The sequence below is a fragment of the Lathamus discolor genome, chromosome 6 (genome assembly GCF_037157495.1).
Source record: "Lathamus discolor isolate bLatDis1 chromosome 6, bLatDis1.hap1, whole genome shotgun sequence".
In the NCBI taxonomy this organism is placed as follows: domain Eukaryota; kingdom Metazoa; phylum Chordata; class Aves; order Psittaciformes; family Psittacidae; genus Lathamus; species Lathamus discolor.
Genome location: NC_088889.1, coordinates 55079146 through 55094453, shown reverse-complemented (window position 1 = coordinate 55094453; position 15308 = coordinate 55079146). Strand labels below are relative to the sequence as shown.

Sequence of the window (15308 nt, the reverse complement as noted above, 5' to 3'; positions counted from 1 at the left end):
AAACATACAGACCCTTAGTCAGAAGTGCTTTGTGTTTATTGCTACTAGTGCTCAAAGGGGGTTTGCTTATAATAATTAACAAGCCATTTATTTCATTGACATTTACAGCCTCCACCCTAGTTTAAAACACTTACATTGTTACTGATCTATATTGCTAGATGGTTTGGATGTGTGAAGCCCAGCACAGGTGTTGTTAATGTTGCAGAAATGCATCGTCTCTGTATTACTTAAAGCAGTTTACTTTTTTTGCTACACAAGTGCAAATAAAGATACAATAACTTTCTCCGAAGCATTCAAAATTAGGCGCTAATTTATCAAGTATAAGGTTTTTACTTAAAACGTACACTATTCAAAGATTTGCAGTAACACAGATCTATGTGTATTTCAACAACAAAACAATCCCAACGTTTTTTAAAATGCAGCTGAATATTAACTGTTACCACAGAAGCAGACAAAACAGATCCTCCTACTACTCACGTGTAAGATGGTTTCTTTAGAAAGACAAAGCTCCTATAAGCTATTTTAAACTGTAATGTAAGCCATGAATGCTGTAGACCATATTTCTACATCCTGTTCTTTTTGAAAGAGTTAAATGTGTTAACAGACACAGAAAGAAAGTAACCTGGACTTGATTTAAACAGTGAATATACTTGGACCAGTGATTGCTTATGGAGCAGATGCGGCCTACTAGAAAGCATACGAAACTCGAACTGATTTCCAAGCAGAGGTTCATGAAAGTCCTTTCAAGTTCTCAAAATCCTGGGCTAGCACCTACAGCGTATTCAAGATTTCAGCCCATTTTTCCAGCAACCTTCACAGCTGCAAATTCTGGACTTCCTGATACACCTAAGAATCAGTGCTTAGCTTGCTATTTAATACACCCTTCACATCACAGGTCTTCCATTCAAAGGTATTATATCCTGTGCACATACTTATTTCATCAGCAGGCTCAGCAGAAACAGCAGCTGGCACAGCTTTGTACAGCTGTTCACAGCTTTGTACACCTGAAACAGTGGGGCCCTAAAACCTGGGAAGTTTGCTACTATGGGATACAGGCAATTCAGAAGGACACTGCTTCCCACCACTTGTAAAGTGCTCTGTGGAATTACATATACTTTCTGCTACAAGGTAGATTGTTACTACATTCATAGCCACACAATTCCTGTGAAATTCTTGGGCTTTTCAGTTATCATGTGCTTGATAGGGAATGAAGGTGTTCTGGTGTAAAGAAGAAACGGAACACATCTTTGTGACTCTGCAGGTCACCAAAGTGACTAAGCAATCAAGAAGATACTTATTCTTACAAAAGGCAGACTAGGCTATGATCAATCATTTTAAACTTTGGTGTTATTTTAGAATCGAGGAAATTATTTTTAATATTAAATTGTGATTTGAAAGTGGTTTGTGCTAAGTCGGTACCCAATGGCTATATTTTTTGCTAAATTAATTCAATCAAAAAAAAGGCAAATTATATTTCTGTAATGAAAGATCTTCCCTCAGGTGCAATATCAAGGACAGCAATAAAAAAACTGGCTCTCTGAGCCAATAGTAAATATCCCAAAATAAACAGACTTAGAATTTCATGCAACAGCTCTGTATCTCTGCCTTACACTAGAAGCATCTGCAAGTCTTTGGGGGCAAGAACAATCCCTCTAAAAGCAAGATTTGACCCCTCAATTTTATCATGGCGAACCTCCAGCTATTTGTTTTCTGATGTCTGTGTCATAATCATTCAAGTTTTAAACCACAGACTTAGAAGCACTGATTACTATAGCTTCTATGCTACAAAGCCTGCAATGCTATAAAATTAGTATCATAGTACTAGAGTCAGAAACTGACATTTCTCTGTGGCAAATTACTCCATTATTGCCTCATAAGCCACTTTCTGCAGCATCTGATCCTAGCCTTGAGCCACAGACCACACTTTTTTTCCAGTCTAGCAATTTCTCTGCTCCCCACCAGCTTCTCAACGGCAGCTCCAGGCCTTTTTTATCCAAGAGGGAGGGAGGAATACATTCTGTAAGGGACTCTACACAGAGGAAACAAGGTAAAGTTATTATCCTTATGGGCCATTCACGCTTCCGTTTGTAAATGAGAGAGTTCTGTATACAACGCATTACATGCCTAAAAATAAAACAATAGTGAAAATAAAGACTGCAGCACCACAATGCTGACAGGGATGTTAAACTTCCAGCTGCTTGCCCATCTTGCTAAGGGCATCGCTGACAATGTCCAGCTCATGACGTAGCTCATTCACCACGCTGGCAATGCTTTTCGTGTCTTTCAGGATCTGCACACTTTGAGTATATGGATTGTACTTCACACCAAACGGACGCTTGATGGTTTTTGCAAACTCCCTATTCAAATAAAAAAAGACAGGGAGTTATAAACAAAACACAAACACATTCTCTGTATGCGGCCAGGATCAATAATCACTTTTCTAAACTGTTTACTTTCTTATAAATAATTGTAGTTGTTATATAGTTCATTATCTTTCCCACTCAGTACACAGAAAACCAAGCAAATGCTAATCTCAGCTTTCCAACCCCATGAAAATTAATCATAAAACTGTGATAAGAATAAAAGGGTTTGGTGCAGCTAGTGAGAAATGCATGAAGTCAAAACCTGCTTTTATAAACAGTGAAAAAAATCAGTACCTCATCTTTTCCTTTGCTTCTTCAAAACTTTCAGAAACAAAGTAAACCTCCTGGAAAGTTGTTATGAGGCATTCTTGCTTGCAGGTTACCTTTGGATCAAAAGGCTTGACTTTGGCACCACCAGAGAGTGAGTGCTGGTATCGTGTTACCGTGTGTCAGAGGAACATCACCACCCAAAGAATCCATGAGGAAGATGACATGAAGTACAGTGAACAGAAAAAGATTAAGTGAGACCATATTTAGTGCATCACATCTTAAACTTTTTATGGGCAGAAGAACACTGACTAAAGCTTAAAAAATTAGTATCTCTGAAGGTCCATATTCTGCCAATCTGGGTCAAAAAAGAGATTCCTCACACCCAAGGCTCATCTGTAAACAACAGCAATATTTTCAGAATCTCTTTAAACCAGGAGAGCTTTATTCTGAAAATAGTTACTTGGAGCCTTATGTTAAGAAATACCAATCATCTAGTGCTTCCTGCAAAAGACATGGGAGCTGCTCAGCATGAATCCGAAAGCAGACTGTCCAGTAAGTATTGCCACAGAGAGTTTTCTTAATGTCTAGTAACTATCTAGGAGTTTACAAAAGAAGGATTTTTAGAATTATACTTCATAAAAATCAGAGAAAACAGTGACAATAATAATCAAAGAGGTAAGTAAGCAGTAGATATTCTTACCTTGAGTTCACTAATCGAAGAAAGCAAGCCAGCCCCATAAACTCGTAGCTGTCCCTCTTGCTTGCACAAGCCAAACTCTACAGTGAAGAAGTAGCACTGAAACAGAGAAGGGAGCAAAACAATTCAGCTTTCAACAGAGATGCTGTGGTGGACTAGACTGGGGCACTTCTATTTATAGGTAGTTTCAAACAGTTGCAAATATCAGGCAGTCATCACTCAGTTACCCTCAGATATTCTCAGAGGGAAATCAGAAGATAGAAAGTTGAAGAACCATTGGACTGCATGTTTCTCACAAGAAAGATCAATATTACAAGTCATCACCCTGGTCAGCTAGAAGCTGTCAATGTCAGTAGGAACACAGAGGTGTAAATGTGTTTTGAGAAATACGGTCATGACATGGCAGCTTCAGCTTAAAAGAAACACTGGATAAAAAGGATCTCTGAGTAAGAAACTGTAGTGGGCTGATGTTTTCACTGTCTGATTTGCTTAGTGGCCTATAAAGAAGCTTAGTTTGCCTGGATTTCTTCAGGCATATGAGGAAGAGCACTATTTTCATAGATGGCTTAGTTCTGCTCCCACTGCAGGTAGGAGAAATTTTACCACTAGCTACAACAAGTGGGGGGAAAAAGTAAAAGAAAAAAAAAAAACCCCAGCAAACTTGTATATACATATATATATATATGTATAAGCAGCATCCATTATTTTTCATTTAAATAAGGAAATAAGATGAATTTACATTATTTCAATTTTTTGACTGAGAAGTCTAATGCTAGCACACAACACATTCAGTGAAAACACTATCATTTCAATCCATTCTACATATTAAAGAAATAAATTACTTTTAAAATAATTGAATTGTGTTCCTAGCAGTAAGAAGATTTTGTTTGGAAGAAACTGACCATAGAATTTCAACCCATAAGAAGTGATCTACCACCAGAAGTTGCACCTTATTTGACAGCCAAGTGAATAAAAATACCAGTCATAGTAATCTTAAAATGTTTGTTTGTTTTTCCTGGCATGGAAAATTGTTACATGCTCTAAAAGCCAAGGACCAGTGAGACCCATAGTTCTAGTAGCTGGTGAGGCTGACATTGATATGAAGCTCCAAACATATTTGATGGAGGGGGATGAGCCTAGTAAAGCACAAAGCTTCTAATGGGATCACAGGGCACTCAAATACTCACTGTTGCCAGTTTTTGGACAGCCTCATCTGATGCCCCAAGTGATGCAAGACCAATTTCCTGGGAGAACTGAGCAAAACTAGGTTCAGCCAAAAGAGGGACGTGACCTAGGAGCTCATGGCAGGTATCACTGGAACAAAGAAACAAAGAAGTCTCATGACCTGCCTTTGTGGCTCTGTGAAAAAGCAGCACCACTGAACAGATACAATGTCTTGCATTAAACTATTTAATATCCAAAAGACAGAAAAGTGTCAATCACGTTTAGCTGAAAGCAGCAGAGCTGGTGTCCTGGTTGCAGCTGCAACAGAATTCATTTTCTTCATAGTAGCTGGTACAGAGCTGTGCTTTGGCTTTAGTCTGGCAATAACACTGATAACACACCAATGTTTTAATTGTTGCTAAGTAGCACTTACCCTAAGTCAAGGACTTCTCTGTTTTTCATGCTCTGCCAGTGAAGTTGGGAGGGAGGGCAGCCAGGACAGCTGACCCAAACTAACAAAAAGGATATTCCATACCGCAACATGTCATGCCCAATATATGAACTGGGGAACCCTGCAGGAAAGGGCTGATCCCTGTTTGAGGATGGACTGGGCATCAGTCAGCAGATGATGAGCAATTGTATTGTGTGCCACTTGTTTTGAGTTTTACTCCTCTCTCTCTTGATTTCCTATTATTATTACTGTTGTTGTTATTATTATTACATTTTACTTCAATTATTAAACTGTTCCTAACTCAACCCACAGGTTTTTACCTTTTTTCCAGTTCTCTTCCCCATCTCACTGGGGGGGAGTGAGTGAGCAAGCAGCTACATGCTACTTACTTGCCAGCAGGTCAACCCAACTCTGCATAATCTGTACATAAACTTGAATTTTCAAATGAAGCTGTCTAAAATTAAGACCTGAGCTCCACATTTATAAGGAGTGTATATTTAACTCTGAGCACAATGACATCAGTAAGAGCCCTCCAATAACATGCTGTACTTCTGAAAATCCTGTACTTATGAAGGTGGCACTTGAGCATGCTAAAACTTCATTACATTCAGCGTGAAGGCTGAGTCTTCAGCACCTTAAAAATAAGTTTTCTTGCTGGTGCTTCTTGGATGGCTTTTAAGTAGCTTGGCTCTGGGTAGCAAGATTCAAAACTCACTCTCAAATTCTCCCCCAGGATTAAAGGACTCACGGTTCAGGTGTATAGAGAGGGTCCGAGCTGTGTCTAACATATTGAGTGCAGTGAAAAACTCTGAATGCTAATCCTGCCAAGAAGTCTCTGGGCGACAGATATCCAGCAACAGGGCGGATGGTGAAACCTGTGCGCTCTGAAAAGGAACAGACAAATTGCACATTAGTGTTGAATTGCAGTGTTGTCACCTTTCCTGCTACAACTGGGGTGAAAAGTACACCACTTCCTTGGCTCAAGAGCATCTGGGAAAATTAGGCACAATTAGAAAAATTTGGCCTAAGCTTGGGAATGACCAACATTTAGTAAAAACATCCTTACCTCTGTGTCAGTGGATTTCCTGCAGTTTCATACCTAAAGCAAACACAGTACAGCTGGGTGTCTCTTTACCCAACCATAACAGTCTCTTCAGAGGTAGCATTGCCCCTCAAATGTCACCATTTGTATATATTCAAGATGCAATACATTAAAACACAGGTGGCCAAAAGGCTTCTTAAAGGACCAGAATGAATACAAGCAAAAGAGACCAAGGGTGTTTTCTTGTGCCCATGAAATAGCAACGCTGATTTGCAATGGACCTTAGTTCTTTTTTGTGTAAGAAAATTAGCATGTTACCTTTCAGGAAGCGGGACACATCTTCCAGCTGGGGGATATTGTCTTCCCTGTACCCACAGTGTTTGGTGAGCAAGGGTAAGTTTTTAAGGTACTCTCTGCAGGCATGAGTTGGGTATAGCTTGTTAAGCTCTCGGTACACAGTCCCCCAGGTCTTGATCTCCTCTTCAGTGAATTCAATCTTGGGAATTGCATCACCACTACAAGGAGAAGAGGAAGAAATTATATTCCTTGCTAAATGGCTAATGACTCATTTACCTACTATTAACGTCTACACAGCTGCAACACCTGGTCAATGTACATTAGACACTATCAAATACACAGTGAGATCTGGTCTATGCCCTCTAAAGCTTTTTAGTCTAAGGACTTGCTTTCTTTCGCACCTAAACCAACTGACAGGAATCTTTACATTGACCTCAATGGAGCCTGAAAACTTTGGTTCTATAAATAGTTTTTTAGGTGTTTAATGCTAAGAGTAACCTTTAAAATACCTGCATAGCCTTTACAGCTTCAGAAGCTGAGAACACATCCTTTTCTCTGTTGGACTTCTCCGGCTGCAGTTACTTTCCATTACTTTTTTGATTTGTTTTAGAAAGAGAATTCCCTAAATTATTAACAAATTGCTTGGAAGCAGCTACAATTACACATTATGTAAAAGTCGTACTATGCAGAGAAGGTAAGCGTTTGTCTGAACATATTAATTGTACTCCATCTTTCCTATTTAGCCCATGGGATCTTGACTAAAGTGGATTAGAGCAAGGGTGTGACCTACAGCTCACTGAAAGCCATGGGAGTGTTACACTGAGCTTCCACTGCCAGCCAGGTAACCAGTATGGCAAATGCTTGCCTAAGTGAATTTCTGTTAACAATATATTGACAGTAACCAGCTCTGTGCTGTGGTAACCAGTTGCATTAATACAGCTCTAGATACACACTATTTCTAGGTATTTTCCAATAGAGCAACTTGGCATCTTAATTCAAGAAGGCAACAGCAACTTGAAAATCATGTTTAGAAAGAATTTATAGCACAGGGCTATGAAAATCTTACTGCTTTAAGAACTCCCTCCCCCAAGCAGCATCTCTAAAGACAGAAGTTCTTTAAGGTTGGTTTTGGGTTTTTTTCCACAGAAAACTTCTTACCTGCACATCACATACACTAGTTTGAACAAGGAAAGAAAAATAAAGTATTAACATTTTCCAGAGAGTTTACACTCAGTGGTCAATGGGCTATATACAAGGTTTTGCCTTCCCTCCCTCTTTTGCAAAGAACAATCTGCCCTAGTCACGTCAGTACGTCCTGGCACAGACGGCTGTGCATCATGCCTTGTCCACCCTCTTCCTTTGTTGCACCCATTTCCAGAGAAGTGGGGAGGGACCATAGAATCCAAATGTTCCACACTGCAGGAAGCCCTCATTGGCACTGCTGCCCATCTGAGTATCAGCGCTGCTGCAGATGCCACAGTGGTCAAGCAGCTGTGGCCCCAGACTGATCAGGCCTGGGGAGCTGTACGATGGCCTAGATCTACCTTTTAATCTTGTCTTACACCTCACTTCATTTCACCCACTTGACTCCAATTCCCAAGACAAGCATGTCTCAGTGAGATCTGAGCCCAGGAAAAGTGAGCTCTCAACAGTCCACTCTGCTATTATCTCAAGGCGCCCAGAAAGCTTATTGTGGAAGAAGACAAGCTTACTGTTTGTAGTTCATAGCCAGGTCTGCAAAATACTTTCGCCTCTTACGATAGACATTGTCTTTGAAACCCTGGTGGAGGGAAGGAGAAAAAAGAAGTTACATGAGTTTCCAAGCTGTAGTAAATAAATTAATTTAAAATAAGACATTTGAAAATTCATCAGTTGAGAAATACAGAAGTAAAATGTGTAAGAGGACAGGGCAGGAACCTCATAGCTGTAGTCTGAAACGTTTAGTAACCGTGAACTAAGCAAATACTCCAGCTCAAATTAAGAATTATATGCAACTATATATTCAGTAGACAATAATTCATTTTAGTCACATCACTATTTATATAAACTATGTTACTTGCTTGATAATTCTAAATTACAGAACATTTGCACTGCCCAACTCCCAGTTTGTTTGCTCCAATTATAGTGAGAAAGTAAGAGAAGGAACCAAGCCTGCCTCACAACGGCTTTTTTAGTTTATTTATTTATTATTTGCTACCACTCTGGGCCCAGACTCGAAGCCCTCCAGTCCTTGCACATGTGCATGGGAGCTGAATTCAGTGATGGCCTAGGGAAAAAAACCCATGAAACACCCAAGAGAAGGTGCTCAGACCTACAGAGGTGCCATTGAAGAGAAGGAGAGGGAGGAGGAAAAGCTGCTATTTTAAAAGTAAGCTCTACAAAGCACATTTTCACTATGGATTGGTTTTAGGGAAGAAAAAATACTCACTGGATGGTCAGCATCCAAATCGGAACCATACATCAACACTCGGTTTGCACACTTATCCAAATCTGAGATCTTCTTTGGAAACCAGGGAACATTCTCCATGTCTAGAGAATACATGGAATCCACAAAGTTATTAATAACGCCAAGCATAATGTGGGAGGAAACGCTACTTTCAAGTATGGCTATGGCGGTTACAGGCTAAATCTATAAATTAAAAACACATGAATAAGACAAGGGAGTCTACTGCCTATCTGGCACCAGCCTACAGCTCACACTTCCTCCTCTGCCACTGCCAGAGTCTGCCTACAGAGCACATCCAGCTCCAAAGCGTCCAGGGAAAGGAAACAGTTAATATGGGTTTTCTGTGGCCCTTAACTGTTATTATTACTGTTAGAGTAGCATCTAGAGGCTCCTACTGAGACAAGACCTGCTTGTGCACACTGCTGTGTATCTTCTACGGTACAAAATGCACAAAGAAACAAAGAAGTGATTTGCCTGTGGTCCCTGAACAGAGTGGGAGCAGCTTGAGTCCTCCCATCCTGCTTGACTGACCAGGGGAAATGAACATTGCTCTGTGGTGATGCTCAGAAGCATCCGGCTTTGCTAAGGGGTTTGTGGGGGAAGAGGAAGAGCAGGAGGCCCTGCAGCCTTAGAGAGATACTTCATTACAGTTTTGCTACCGATTACTTTTACTTTTTTAAGCCTAAGAGTTTTTAGCCAAGCTCTAGGCAGAGCAGTTAATATGCTGTTTTTCCGCCCCATGCTCTTCAGTTTTCTTAGAAAGGAGAGAGAGACTGTTTAGATTGAAATTACTTAGGGCTAGAGTAAGCCATTTTTGCCCAAGAACACCAGTTTTCACTTTCCCTTACCTACCGGCCTGTGCCAAGCACAATGGCTGACAAATACATGGGACTGACTTCCAGCTGCCCTGAACTTTAGGCATGTCTTTAACTAGAAGCAGAGATAAAGATGTGAAGCATCCCAAAGTTAAAAGACACTTCTTCCACACTAATGTAAGCAACTGATTATGATGAAAAGTGATTTAAAAAAAACAAACTAGAGTTAAAGAAGGAAATAGCAGAATCCATCTCCCACTCTCACCAGTGTCTGAACTGAACTGGGATCTGCCAATATTATACCTCTGTGATCATGGTGTACAGTCCCTACACACAGGCCTGTGTGGGTGCAGGAACTTCTAGTGATGCCAGTTGTGCTGTACTGCGAAAGGACAGAAGCACAGCTAAGAATTTGCAACCAGGTGTCACCTAGGAATACATCCTGGAACAGCCTGTATTCCTAAGTGACACCAGCCAATGCAATCCTGCCAATATCAACTAAACCACACTCATTCACAACACAGAAGCATAAACCTGGTAGCTACGGATTGAAAACACTACACAAATGCAGTCATGGACACCACAAAAAGATTTCCAACTAACACACCGAGAAGTGCATTTTCATCAGAACTGCTTTTTGTACTTACTGTCTTCCTGGACATTGAAGTGCTCTGTTGGGTTCATAGAGACAACATTGACGTGGGATTTCAGGAGCTGGAAGATCTCATTCAGTTGTTCCCTGTTACTGTCACAGTCCACAAAGATCTCAAACTCAGAATTTCGTCTCTTGGACTTCCGTGACTCAATGTGTACCAGATTGACATGCTTCTCCTGTTTTGCAAGAGGCAGTGTTTTCTAACAAACTAAAAATAACTGTCTGAAAACTAAAATTTGGGTTTTTTTTCAAAACAATATTCTACTGCTATAGACTGCTCACCACCTTTGTGAAGCTATTTTAGTTAATTGGATCTCTTGGTAGCAGTTTGCTTATGGCGGGGGGGAGGTAGTTTGATTTTAAAAAGCCTTTCATACAGAAGTGACAGAGAACCTGTATTCTTTCAATTTCGCTTATATTCCATGCCTGGTAGTTTTCAAGGCCAGGTTGGACAGAGCCTTGGGTGGGATGGTTTAGTGTGAGGTGTCCCTGCCCATGGCAAGAGGTTTGGAACTAGATGATCTTCAGGTCCTTTCCAATCCTAACTATTCTATGATTCTATATTCAAGAGGCACAGAAAGACACAGTCAGGAAGTTTAAATTCATAGACCTTTTTCTTTCATTGCTCCCATAGGAAGCTGATTAGCAACTGGGTCTGGGGAAATTCACCAAAATGCCAATCAAGTCACCATATAATTATCTCACAAGCAAACAATGGATTTAAAAGCAGTAGTTTTCAGGGTGTAAATTACTTTTATTTGAAAAATTATTTAATCATATGTCTTATATCAGGAACACAGAGAAAACCCGAGGCTAAGACATGCAGGGCCAGATGACAGAGCACTGCGGCACTGCGCATATTCCTTGTACCCACCTGCCCAGCAATTGAAGGGGTATCGTTGTGCCACTGCAGCTCGTCTGTCACCCTCAGTCTGGCTAGGCAGGGTGACATGGGCACTGGCATCACCCCAGCACAGGTCAGCACCCCAAGCGTCTACCTGTCATCAGCTGGAGCTTCAGACCTGCCTTTTATATGCAGTAGAACCAATGAGTGCCAACCCTCTTTTCATGAGGGGAAAAGACAAAACTCTGTCTTTAGTCAGTGCAGATGATACATTTTGTGAAGGATTTTAGCCAACCAGCATCTAATTTCCAAGGCATAAATTTGCCTTCATGGGTGATTTTGGGTACTTAGTGGGAGTCAGGATAGGAATCACATCCTTAATAAATGGATGTCATTAATTCCAATGTGTTCCAAAACTATCCTTAAAATTTAAAAATACAAAGCAGCTGGTACTTACCTGAAAGAGTTTTAATGCTTTCACAAGACCTCCAACTTCATTCTTCAAGGAAAAAATGATGGCTGTTCTTCCTCTTTCAGAAGCATGGTCTTCATTCTCTTTATTATCTTCAATCATCATGTAATTTGATTTACTTAACTAAATGCAAACAAACAAAAAAATCTTTCTGAATGGCTAGTAGGGCAAAAAGTGTAAAGTTTTACATTCCAGTTTGTCTTGGGATAATATTGTGCTCTGACTGATCAACCACACAAGGAAAGGTACCCATTTAATCTCTACACAGTAACACTAGACACACATGGGCTATGTGAGAGCTGAGCTTGAAATGCTGAGATTTCTTCAGCTGAATGATTCTATAGACATCTTTAGACATCCCCTAGGAGGCAGAAAATATTTTCAAAGCATAGCTTATAACTAGCATTGGTACTGGGGGGGGGGCTGTAAGATATCAGCAGAAATAAGAAGCTGAACAAAATACTTCTTAGCAAATTCAATGACAGTAAAGCGAAAATCCAAAACCCGCTGAATATAGGCAGGAAAAGCTGGATCAGAATTTAGTGGATCACAACTGAAAAGTCATTGCCTTTCTCCCACTAGGTAACCGTAAAGCACTCTTTTACACAGAAAGGAGACAAAACCTAAGGAGTCACAGTGTTGTGCTGACCAGAACCTGTTGGCTATAAAGATCAGCCACAACTGAGCTATTCCATCTGTCAGGGCCCCTAATTCACACACCAAACTCTTATCATAATCACCCAAATCACACACTAAAATTTTCAGGCATCTAACACTATAGGACCTTGTGGTTTTGTACCTTACTAGTGATCACACACCTGACTGTGTGGAAACCAGTGGATATCACAGATCATGCTCGTAGCTACTCATAGCCAGGCCACAAATAGAACTGGTATTGAAACAATTAAGAATGTGAAAAATGCAAAGTAAAGAAAAAATACAAAGCTTAGAAGCAGAGGCTGTGTCTCTTAACTATTCAAACCTTGCAAAAAGAAACAAAAAAGGTGAAGTTTCTGAAGGAGTCAGTAAGAAAAAGAACAAAGAAGGTACCTTATTGCTGTTTGGAATTACTTTTTGGTCTGACACAGCTTTTCAGGATACGATTATCTGGTGACATTTTCAGAAAACCGAAAGAGCAAAAATCAAAATGTAATCAAAATGCAGCAGTTCCACTGATTCCCTTCTACAGTCTCTCCAAATTTAACCTCTTTAAAATGGATAATGCTGAACAACTGAGTATTTCTAGCTATAATAGATAAGTTTAAAAACAAAAAACAGATTTTACCAAAATGTTCCCATAAGAAGGTAGTCTGCCTAACAAAACAATTAAATTGAATTCATTTTAAGTCAAGTGATTTACAAGGCAGATATTTGATGCTGCTCTAGGAAAGGTTTCAAGCAGGTTACTAGATGTGAGCTCTTGGGGTGCCACGGTGGCATCCTATGTCAGAGGTCTTGCTCCAAGCCCACTGATGCTGATAGAAATATCTGTTATTTCTGACTGGATTCCCACCTAGAACGAGTTGTCACTATATAATGAGCCCAGATGACTGTGTCAGTCCATCACACTCTTTCTGATCCAGCAAAGCCACTGATCCCTATCAGATTGAGTCCAGACATCAAATTCTCTGCTGAAAGTATGCAATAGAGCCCAATCCAGGTTCTGCTGAGCAGCCTGCGGGTCTCACAGCTTGCTCAGGGAGTGTCAGAACAGGATCACAAGAGCCAGGAACTGGCACTGAGCAAGGGTGCTCCAAGCAGAAAAGAAAAAGCTATTAACTCCTCAATTACCTATGGGATATTGGTTGTTTTCTCAAGAGCAGAGATCGCCATTTGTGTGAGCCAAATCCTATTAAGATATTACTGCTGTAGAAGCAGCTGGATGCAAAGAAGCCTCCATTAGAAACAGAGCCTGTTGATAGCCTGTTTGGCTATTTCATATATATATGGCTTATACGCAGCATGTTGGCTTGATTCCACACTCAGGATCATTGACTTAGGACAAGATCAGCTTATAAGATTTGGCATAGTTGCCATGCAATGTCATATGGTGCACAGCCAGGACAAACTACATGCACTGTAGACTAATGTTCTTTCTTTGTATTTTGCTAGTTCAACTAACACCATGTTTAGGATCAGGTAACAGCTTTTATGAATACGTTTAAGAGACCAGTAAAGAAAATAGAACTCAACGGGTTCTTACATTAAGTTCTAAAAAAAATCCCTAACTTAGGAATTTGAAAAAGAGAAATTCAGATGCCTACAACACCAAATGCACACCACTTGAATCTTCGACCCTACACCAACAGTAAGCTTTTGCTTCCAATTAAAAAATAAACTGAAAACAAGTCTGCATTAACATAGCACCCATTCTGGTGCAAGACAAGGGAAAACCGTAATACAAAACCAATTCCTCTCCTCAACAGCTGCACCTTCACCGTCATTTTATTCTGTATCTGTAACTCAGCTCTAATCAACTCTGACAGTCTTCCTTTCCACGGTAACACATTTGAGCTTTTTGGAGGGTGAAGGGGGAATTAATATTGCATTGATGCTTGTTATTAATGATGCAATCCATTAACTGACTTGTCAGCAACCTGGCTCAAGTCTTAATGAAAGTACACAAACACAGGGATACCCTGGAGCCCTTATTTAGAAAGATACCTAGGTGTCCTCTGGTTAAAGATTGCTCCTTTCAGAGCCCATAGCAATTAATTTCCCTTTCTCCCTCTCCCCGGAGAATATTCTGTTTGGTAGATATTTGAAGGTGGGTTTGATATTTAAATATCAAATATGCTCAAATTATTTTATTATCAAATAAAAATATTTGATCATATTTTGTGCTTTAATTCTTTATATTAATGGATAGCCAAGACCTAAAGTTATCTAAACACACTTGTTTAAAGGAAACTATGTTAGAGCTATAAATTGAACACCAAAAAATATTTTTAAAAATGTATTTGATACAGATTGCCATTAATTGTACTTGATAAAAAGTCTCAACAGGCATTTTGTATCCTACTCCCTCTCTAAGTAGCTGCTTACTTTCTCACTGTCCTTCTGACACACTTCTTAGTAGGGAAGGATGAGGACATGATCTTGAGTAACAATGTCTAGATGTCACATTACAGGGAAATTTTTCAACCATACCAGAAGTCCTCCTTAGATTTAGTTCTCAGAGACCAAACCTAAAGCTGTGCTGAACAGTTTGTCTCCCAAAGATCCAATGGATACGCCTAAACAATCGCTTGTGAAACTTCACTCCAGTACGTCAGTGTTCTTGTTTTCACAAGGACTTTTGCTGGCTTTATGAACTGCATGGTATCGGTAACTGCACCCAACACATAAGATCTAATTTTATCTGATTTTTGTCTGAGGTACTACATACCTTCCCCCCATAACATGAAATAATCCCATAGTGGATTTTTCTGGGCTGTATCACACTCTCTGTCTCCTAAACTATGATGCACCAGAAGTTACTTTTGTTCTACCTTAATTTCATCTACTTGCATTTGAATTCTACCACTTTCTTTCCCCCGATCTGTCCGGAAACGGCAGCATCATCAGCCCCATCCCAGCCGCAGCGGCACTGAGCACTCCAGCGGTGCCAGAGGAGCAGCATCTCAGGACAATTACCAGTTAACCGGGGCCAGAGATCTCCCCTTACCCCCCAAACTCACCTGGCCGGCGGCCTCCCGCGGGCACGGCGCCGCCTCCAGAGAGCCGCCGCGGCGGGGAGCAGGGTGCATGGCCGGGGCGGACCGGGACGGCACCAGGGACGGCACTGCAGGA

The 15308-nt window shown here is 40.5% G+C and overlaps 1 protein-coding gene across 1 annotated transcript; it reads right to left on the bottom strand.

The window, feature by feature from the left end:
- Positions 1 to 18: 18 nt before the first annotated feature.
- Positions 19 to 15308, bottom strand: TPH1 (tryptophan hydroxylase 1). The gene is made up of 11 exons (XM_065685856.1): positions 15197 to 15308; positions 11502 to 11639; positions 10193 to 10376; positions 8713 to 8813; positions 7997 to 8064; positions 6306 to 6502; positions 5694 to 5829; positions 4518 to 4644; positions 3334 to 3429; positions 2658 to 2791; positions 19 to 2357 (listed from the first exon to the last, which is right to left on the bottom strand). The coding sequence occupies exons 1-11, from the start codon at positions 15263 to 15265 to the stop codon at positions 2183 to 2185; spliced, it is 1425 nt and encodes a 474-aa protein (XP_065541928.1). The 5' UTR covers positions 15266 to 15308; the 3' UTR covers positions 19 to 2182.